Here is a 10,083-nt window from a genome sequence, read left to right as displayed (position 1 = left end):
TGTTGACTGCCTCTCTAACTAGAGAACTGGAAGAATGCTGGGGTTTTAGAGAATATTATTTCAACCTGCTGAATAAAAGGTAACACAGTGGCAATATAAAATGGTGCAGCCACTGTAAAAAAAACCACAGCTGTTCCTCAAAAATAATCAACCCAGAATTACCATACAATCCACTAAGTCCACTTCTGAGTATGTCCTCCAAACACCTGAAAGCAGGGAAAAGCGATCTGTGTACTGATGTTCCTAACAGCATTATTCCCAATAGTCAGGAGGAGGAAGCCACCCAATGTCCATTGGTAGATGGACGGAGAAACAAAATGCAGTGTACACATATAATGGAATGCTACTGAGCCTTAAAAAGGAAGGAAATTCTGACACATGCCACAACATGGATGAACCTTGAAAACATTATGCTAAGAAGTAAATAGGCCAGTCACATAAAGACAAATGCTTTGTTTCCACTTCCATGAGGTGTCTGGAATAGTCAGATTCACCAACACAAGGAGCACGGTGCTTGCCAGGGCCTGAAGGCTGAGGGGAAGGGGGCACGGCAGGTGTTACTGTTTACCAGGTGTGCATTGTCAGCTGGGGAAGATGAAAAAGCTCCTGGTGAATAGCCACTTTTCCAAAGACGACATCCAGATGGCCAAGAGACACGTGAAAAGATGCTCACCATCACTCATCATCAGGGAAATACAAATCAAAACCATGATGAGATTCAACCTCACACCTGTCAGAATGGCTAAAATTAACAACACAAAAAAATAACAGGTGTTGGCAAGGATGCAGAGAAAGGGGACCCCTCCTGCACTGTTGCTGGGAATTCAAACTGGTACAACCACTCTGGAGAGCAATATGGAGGTCCCTCAACAAACTAGAATGGAACTACCCTTTAATACAGCAATTGCACTATTAGGTATTTGCCCAAAAGATACAAAAATACAGATTTGAAGGAGTACATGCCTCCCAATGTTTGTAGCAGCATTATCAATAAGAGTCAAATTATAGAGAACCCAAATGCCCTTAAGTGATAAATGTATAAAGATGAGGTATATATATATATATATATATATATATATATATATATATACATACATACATATAATTGGGTATCTATATGTATATATAGATACCCAATGGAATATTACTCAGCTATCAAAAAGAATGAAGTCCTGCCATTTCCAATGATGTGGATGGAGATAGAATATATTATGTTAAATGAAATAGGTCATTTGGAGAAAAACAAATACTGTATAACTTCACTCAGATATGGAATTTAAGAACAAAGCAGATGAACATATGGGAAGGGGGAAAAAGAGAAGAGAGGGAAACAAACCACAACTGACTCTAAACAATAAAGGGGGCACCAGGGTGGTTCAGTTAGTTAAGCGTCAGACTTCAGCTCAGGGACATGATCTCATGGTTCATGGGTTTGAGCCCTACAGCAGGCTCTATGCTGACAGCTCAGAGCCTGGAGCCTGCTTCAGATTCTGTGTCTCCCTTTCTCTCTGACCCTGCCCCTCTCATGCTCTGTCTCTTTCTGTCTCAAAAATAAATAAAACATTTAAAAAATTATATTAAAAAAATGGGGCACCTGGGTGGCTCAGTCGGCTACGCCTCTGACTTCGGCTCAGGTCATGATCTCACATTTGTGGGTTCAAGCCCCGCATCGGGCTCTGTGCTGACAGCTAGCTCAGAGCCTGGAGCCTGCTTCAGATTCTGTGTCTCCCTCTCTCTCTGACCCTCCTCTGATTGCTCTCTGTCTTTGTCTCTCTCTCAAAAGTAATAAACATTAAAAAAAATTTAAACAATAAAGAACCCACATGGTTGACAGAGGGAGATGAGCGGGGGAGGGGCTGGATGGTAATGGGTAATCAGGAGAGCACTTGTGATGAGCAGTGAGTGTTGCATGTAAGGGACGAATCACGGAATTCTACTTCTGAAACCAACGATGCACAATACGTTAACTAACTAGACTTTAGAAAACAAAGGAAGAAAAAGCTCATGGTGGTGATGGTTGTATAACAATGTGAATGTACATACTTGTGAAGTATACACTTAAAAATGGTTAAAATGATACATTTAATGCTATGTGTATTTTACCACACTAAAAAGAAAATGTTTTATCAGTTTTACCGGAGGCCCCACAGTTTAGGTGGTAAAAGAGAAAGTAATTTAGAAAAAAAATTTGGTAACATAAATTATCTGTGAGTCATTTGCACGGCTGTTCAACATGCCTGGTTAAACCATTTTCACCTGCTTAAGAACTGCAGTCTTCAAAAGATTATCTATGACTGCTTAGTTTTGTTTTGGGTTTTTGTGTGTTTCATGCATTCAGTAATCCTAAGACGCTTCTAAGGTCCTTATATTTAGCCATCACTGGTGAGCACAGGAGCTGTGGGAGAATTTAAAAGAAAGTTCTAGGTCAGGAACAGAACTTTCTTCAGTCACTCACCATGGAGTTGGACTTCAAAGTCCAAGTAAAATGAGCCTAACCTTTTAAAAAGCCACCTGTCAAGCTGTGACCTCCTAAACTGTAAAAACACACGAACTTGAAAGTAAGCAAGGTGGTTTCACTTTCTGGAGTGATATCAGTCCACTGTTTGCCATACATTCTAACTCCTGCCAACGCCCTCCGGCCCTCATTAGAAACTGAATTCCAAAAGCTGGTTTTCCTGAGGAGATGGATGAGAAGTAGCCAGCACACCGTGGAAGGGTCTGATTTTCCCCCTTGCCCCCCTACCTCCAGAGGTATTTCAGTGACTACAAGTGCCCGGTTGTCATTGTGACAAACAAGAAGACCTCTGTTCTCCTCTCTCTCTCTCTCTCTCTCTCTCTGGGGTTGAGTGGAGGCGTGGGGTAAAGGGCATTCCTGGGTCGCTCCCTTAAAACTGTTTAGAAAACACAGACCAACAACACTATAATTACATCTGGCACAGTTGGGTGGAAAATGAACTGCTAGCCCCAAGCAGAATGAGCGCACGGCACCTCCATACAAATCCCCTCGCGTTTCCAGAAACCCAAAAAACTCGGTACTTAACTTTACTGTCAAACTCTAATAATACAGTTGGCACGTGAATGATCCCAACTGTACAGTCACAACGCCTGAAAGTGTTTTTCTCTTACAAAATACTGTGTAGAAGGGAGATCCTAATTTGTGCAGTACCAGCTGTGAAGTGAAATCGTTTCATTCATTTTCAAAAGGATGAAGAAACTGAAATAGGGCTAAACAAATATTTAGAAAAAAGGTAAGAGGGGGTTTTTGGCTTCAGGGAACTATGAACTTAAAGCCACTCTTCTGGATTCTTTTCTTCTCCCTGCAAGGTTGTGCCCGTGGTGTATAACTTCAGTTGAACATGCAGAACTGGTTTTCCCACAAAACTCGTTGTTTGGATCGCAGAGTATCTGAGATGAATGTATGCCACATGAACTCTGACTTTAGAAATTACAGCCTAACATTTTTCCTTTGTATTAGCATAACCTTCATATCAACCTTCATATCAAGATTGACTGGGCAAATGTTCTAAGAAATATTCTTCTTGATGGACTATGTAAATAGAGAATAAGAGAAATTTAAAAAGCAAGTGTAGATTCTTTTTTTAAAGAAATGTTAGGTTTCAAAGAGAGGAGCTCTGGCGTCTTGAGTGTGCATTACAGCTGTTTGTTGTAACTCAAGGACAGATCCCGATCTGAAATTCACCCTCCTCTGATGCTGTGCGTTTGTGGCAACATTTCTATGCACCCAGGAAGTGGGCCTCCTGTAATCTTGGGATCAGACTGACGTCTGTAGCCTCATTAGCTGGCATTTGGGATTCAGGAGAGTCCCGATCAGAGGCCTTTGCAGAGGGGTTGTAATAAAGTGTGCAATCGGAGCTTCATCTGTGCCTGCAGAACACAAAGATCACAGGAGACCTCCCAGAAGAGGCTGGACAATCTTTCACTTCCAGATCTGCCTGAGCGAACAGAAAGCCCAGATTAACCTAACAAGGCTGCTCTTGGTACTTGAAAATGAATTATTTCTTGAGTGGCTAATCATTAGCTACCACCCCCTCTTAGAAGGCTACAGTTTAGTAGCCCTAAAGATTCATGCTTCCCAGGCCCAGGTTCGTAATTGGGTTGACCCAAATAAGGCCACTGCAATTAGAGTGCAAACAGGGCTACGGAAGAGCCCTTTCCACATATAATCACTTTACACCAAGAAAAGTAATACACTAAGAGATACCAGAATCTCAAGGGAACTTCAAAATTTAACAAAGCAAATGAGGAAAATACAAAAGGCCTCAAAGTAAAGACCGTGCTCAAAACTCCCACCTGCTTCACGTGCTACTTCCAATCTCATCTTCCGGGATAAGCAGGAACAACGTTAGGGGTGCCCAGGGCTCAATATGGCATTGAAGGATAGCAGACCTTGTCACTCTTTGACATTATTTTGAGCCGATTTTTTCTTAATGTTTATTTTTGAGCGAGAGCATGAGCAGGGGAGGGGCAGAGAGAGAGAGGAGGAGGGAGGGAGACAGAGGATACAAAGCAGGCTCTGTGCTGACGGCAGAGAGCCCTATGGGCGGCTCGAACCCACAAACCAGGAGATCATGACCTGAGCTGAAGTTGGGCGCGCAACCAACTGAGCCACGCATGCACCTTTGAAGCTGATTATTCTTGAAAAACACAGGACACAGGAGCAGTTCTGCAAAGAGGGAAGTTAACCCTTCTTTAAGGAAAATTACATTTATAGAGGAAATCTCTGTATATAAGATATACATATAGGATGCACCAAGAAGAGAAGGAGGACTCTAAATCACAAGAAACATAGCCATGTAGAAGTCACTGACCAAAATCTGTTCTACAAGACTTGCCTTTGTGTTCAGTGCTTTTCCTGTTAACCCTTGCAACTGCCCTCCAACTCCCACCTCCCAACACACACGTACTATTCTCTAGTCTTCAGCTAAAGGCAGTATTTAAGATGATGTCTTGGGCTGTTATGGGGAGTTACTCAGTTTTGGGGGGATTTCCTATGTATACATATGATATTCATGTTAATAAGCCTGAGTTTTCTTGTTAATCTGACTTTCATTACACAGGGTCTAAGACAAGAACTCAGAAGAGTAAAGGGAGAATTATATTTCCTTCCTTACAGCACCATGGGAATGGCACAATTCCGTTTTCCTGTGAGATCAGCCAGTCTTCCAGAGTCATGGAGGTGACACCACCACCGAATGCTCTAAAATTCTATAGAGCCACCATCGGCCCTCTTATTTGGCCTAAAACCCATAGTCGTGACAATTACTAGTAAAGTGCTATATAGCACATAGAATGCAAGACAAGAACTTATTAACTGTCAATAATCCACAAATAAATACGAATGACTTCTCTATAACAACAACAACAAAAAAAAACACCAAGGGGGCACCTGGGTGGCTCAGTCAGTTAAGCTTCTGACTTAGCTCAGGTCATGATCTCACAGTTTGTGGGGTCAAGCCCCAAGTCAGGCTCTGTGCTGACAGCTCAGAGCTGGGAGCCTGCTTCAGAGTCTGTGTCTCTGCTCTGTCTCTGCTCCTCCCCTGCTTATACTCTCTCCCTTTCTCTCTCAAAACTTAAAAAAAAAAAACACTATGGAGAATTCTCACTATGGGGAAAATATTAAACACTGAAACATTTCAAGAGGGAATGTGGGGAGATCTCCCAGGAGACCTCAGTTCTGGGAGTTCATTTCCACGGCTAGGTTGTACGCTACAATACAGCAGCACTGGACTCCAGGTCACAACGAATAAAGCAACAGAGAAAAGAATTCCATTTCACTTAATTCATTTAACAATGCTTCCATTACTTTCTTTTAATTGAAACATTCATACACAAAGAAAGGTTTCTTTTCTTTAATTTTTTAACATAATCTACAGAACCAGAATACTATTTCAAATTCAATGTGGGAGCTCACATTCAAATATGCTTGGATTTGACGAATTGCTGTCACAAGACTGAGAAAATTCATGAAAACGGTATTTAACAATTTGTAAGAGAATCAAGTATCTTTTTGCTACGTGGGCCAATGCGTGAACAGTAACTTGTTTAAAAATGCAGTCTTTTGGACTTCAAATTATTAGAAAAGAATATGAAGGTGACACAGTTCTACTTCCTGAATTTCTCAAACTCATTCCATCTTGAAACCCGAAGGCAAATGTCACACATCAGAACATTCATGAGACCATTTCTCCTTTGTACTTACCTATAAAAGATCAAAAATGAAAATACACTTTCCTAAAGACATCGCTATTTCTAGGCTACATTAGTGTAATCATAACAGACTATTGGAACTAAATTATCACAAATTTTGCGTTAACAATCTTCACAACACAGCGTTCCTAAGAAGACAAAAACAAGTTGGGGAATTTGGATTTCCCTTACTAAATTTAACATAATCGAATCACATACTCTCTGGCCTTAATAAACATCAACTCTTTTTTTTTTCCAGTAGGAACTATGTACACAGCACTGTGCTACAGACAATTAATTATTCCAGGGAGATGTATATTGAGATTTACAATATAATCAACACAAGAGTGCCATACAAAGTTTTTCTGCAGGTAAAAATGCTAGGAAAGGCCACAGTGGACAGTGCCAGACACTGTGAATACAGTAGATTACAGGTACCACTGAGGTTCAGAGGAGACCACAAGTATCTAATTTTTTTCAGCAATGGAAAAAGGAAAACATTTAGAGAAACCTAAGAGTAAAAATAGATCATTCCACGGTCAATAATGTAACTTTTCAGATACTGCTTCCTTAAACAGGCAAATTAGCTGAACTTTAAGTTAGAGAAAGTGGGTAAGATCAGAATACGAAAGACGTTCCTTGTTTTTACATCAAAGGAATGCACTAGGATTAGCACGAGGATCTTTCTGGTTCCTGTATCTGTAGGTCAGCCAAACACCCAGGATCTAGAAGGGAAGAAAAAAAAAAAAAAGAGAGAAAGTAACAGTTGTATGTATATATTTCTTCAGTGTATCAATACATCAACCTGGAACCTGTGAAGTTGTTCAAAGAGGAAGAGATTTCTTTTTCCTTTTAAAGTGTACTGACTAGCCCAACTTAGGGACCCTAAGACAATTACTATGACTACTGTGGTGGGCTAACCAATGGCTTCCAGAGATGTCTGTATCATAATCCCCAGAACCTGCTAGAATAGGTTACCTCACATGGTAACAGGGACTATGCAGATGTGATTGGGTTAAAGATCTTAGGGAGATCATGTGGGTGGGTGGGCTGATGTAATTACAAGGCTCCTAAGAGGGAAGGCGAACAAACAAAATCAGAGTGACAAAGGAAGGGGGGATGTGATGACAGACGCAGAGAGAGAGAGTCAGAGAAAGGATGCTGCACTGTTGCCTGTGAAGGAGGCCATGGTCACATGCTGCAGAGTGCCGGAAGCTCTAGAAGCTGCCAAATGCAAGGAAACAGGCTCTCCCACAGAGCCTCCAGAAGGAGTCTGCATTTGATACCTCTGACCTCTAGCAGCATAAGATCATAAATCTGTGCTGCATGAAGCAACTCCATTCATGATTATTTGTTAGAGCAGCAACAGGAACCTATTACAAATGCTGAATTCTCTGGATAGCTAAAATATCACATATTTTGATAATTCGGAAACACTGGGGTGAGGGAAGATTCAGCAGTAACAAAAACCCCGCAGTAACGCATCTGCTAACAAAGACCATTAAAAAATGTCATAATTCCTATTTCCTGATGGGCACGGGATCTATAATTTTAGGGAAGTACTAAGTTGTTATTGAGCTGCTTCCCACACCAAGTTCACCAAAATGTTAACCAACATCATTTTTACCCCTCCCTCCTTCCCAAAATAATTTTTTTTAATTAAGAAATGTGGGGGTGCCTGGGGGGCTCGGTCAGTTAAGCATCCGACTTCAGCTCAGGTCATGATCTTGTGGTTTGTGAGTTCAAGCCCCGCGTGAGGCTCTGTGCTGACAGCTCAAAGCCTGGAGCCTGCTTTGGATGCTCGGTCTCCCCTTCTTTCTGCCCCTCCCCTGCTCATGCTCTGTCGCTCTATAATAAATAAATGTTTAAAAAAAAAAGTGTTCATTCTGTTTCTGCCCTCTCTAAGGTGATTAACTCAAAATAATAAAAAACTCTTAGACTGAAAAAGATAAAATTTTAATGGAACAAAATAAATTTCAAATTATATTTTTCTACTTTAGATCTGTACCAACTTTTCATCTATATTTTGTTTATTTGACTTCATAACTACTCATTGGCCCCCTAAACCACTTCTAAAGAATTATGATCACTCCACAATTTTCTCCATTACCACAATAATAACCCCGATGTTATAAAATTCACGACTAGCACTGATCATAGTCACAACATGTAAGAAGAGTTGATGGAACTATGGCTTGAGAGATGGATCAAGGAAAAATAAGCCTAATTTAAGGTAGTAGAACGTTTGGGTTGGAATATATATGACAAGGGGAGAAAAGGAGTTTACTGAACACACGAAGAGTACTTTGTGACATGCTCTGTCTTCACACTTTACAAATTCAAACACCTGCATGACGGGAACCCTCATTATCCTCATTTCACCACCAAGGGAACTGAGGCAAAGAGAGGTTAAATGACAGAGTGATAGTCACACAGGGCATGAGTGCTAGAACGGTGGGTGGTTCAAACCTGGAGTCCGTGCTCTCCGTGTCTGAGGTTGTACGGGAAATCTGACGTACGGAAGGCCATTCGCAGGCTCACATTCCACCCACCATCTCACTGGCTGGTACACACCTGTCGTCAAACAGCAACTCCTTGGACACCCCCAACCTGCCCACCCATCAGTTCCTTCACTCTGCCTCAGAAATGCTGCACAGGGAGAGAGCTTTCACTGAGAATTTTTGAGGTTTTAATTGTTTTTAATGTTTATCTATTTGTTTTGAGAAAGAGGGGGAGAGAGGGAAGGGCAGAAAGAGAGAATCCCAAGCATGCTCCTTGCTGTCACTGCAGAGCCCGGCTCGGAGCTGGATCCCACGAACCGTGAGATCAAGACTTGAGGCTAAATCAAGAGTTGGATGCTTAACCGCCTGATCCCCCCAGACACCCCTTAAACATTGTGACTATCAGCCCTGGATATGTACCGATAGTGTAAGTTACAGTTCCTAGGGGAAACAAAGCAAATGGGTAAAATTAGACACTCATAAATGGAGGCCACATTTTACCAAAACTCAATTCCTCCAAATCAGCGATAAGTGACAAAATGAGACAGTGTCTTCCTTTGCCCCACTGTTGAGCCCCTGTGCCATCCCTCATTCCCAGGGAGAGTCTGGAAGGGAGGCCACACCCAAAAAGCAAAAAGACCAAAGTGAGATAATGGATTTTAAGCTTACAATGGCGCTTAAAATGATTTCAAGATTTTCAAGGGTAACTCTGACTAGACTGCATCATGAACTCTGCTGATCCTAGAACCTATGCCTGGTTTGTAGGTCACCAACTCAGAAATTGTGTCATAAGCCTATACATTATTTTTTATGTTTATTTGTTAAATATAGAAAGGCAGAAGGTAATATGCCAAAATATAAAGATTGGTATTTGTAATTTGAGCTAGTAAACACAAGCAATTTTTCATCTTCATAATTTTCTGTTTTTTCTAAAGTTCCTGCAAAGAACATATGTTAACTCTAAGTTTTTTTTGAGATTCTATATCAAAGTTTTTTTTGAGGGCTTAAGTTTATTTTCAGGTATGATAAATAGTTCAAATCAAATCATTCTGTTTCACCTATGAGAGAAAATCACTGGTTAGTTAGCCTCGTCCCTGTGGTTCAGTGAAATATTGAATAAAACAAAAAATTGAAAAGTGAAAGTATCTATAAAATATTCACTATCCAGAAAATACCAGATTGGATATTATTATTAAGATCTCTAACCATGTTTCAAAGGACATGGTATATAAAATATAGAGCAGGAGTCTATGAAAGAACACTAAGTCTTCTTAGCTCTTAGATAGCTAAGACTCAACAGTTTGTATTAACAGAATTGAAATTTAAAAAAAAACAGTAAGGGGAGGGATGAACGGGCAGAACAGAAAAGACAGGG

At 40.8% G+C, this 10,083-nt stretch overlaps 1 protein-coding gene across 1 annotated transcript in view; it reads right to left on the bottom strand.

Annotated features, from left to right (window-relative positions):
- Window positions 1–5,800: 5,800 nt before the first annotated feature.
- The window catches only part of TSPAN13 (tetraspanin 13), a 34,080-nt gene continuing 29,797 nt past the window's right edge, over window positions 5,801–10,083 (bottom strand). The window contains exon 7 of the mRNA XM_029929700.1: window positions 5,801–6,932. Within this exon, the coding sequence (XP_029785560.1) occupies window positions 6,858–6,932 (75 nt within the window). The 3' untranslated portion in view covers window positions 5,801–6,857. The remainder of the gene's footprint in view (window positions 6,933–10,083) is intronic.

This window comes from Suricata suricatta, chromosome 2 (genome assembly GCF_006229205.1).
Source record: "Suricata suricatta isolate VVHF042 chromosome 2, meerkat_22Aug2017_6uvM2_HiC, whole genome shotgun sequence".
In the NCBI taxonomy this organism is placed as follows: domain Eukaryota; kingdom Metazoa; phylum Chordata; class Mammalia; order Carnivora; family Herpestidae; genus Suricata; species Suricata suricatta.
The sequence above is the reverse complement of the archived record's forward strand: the minus strand, read 5'-3'. Positions and strand labels throughout refer to the sequence as shown.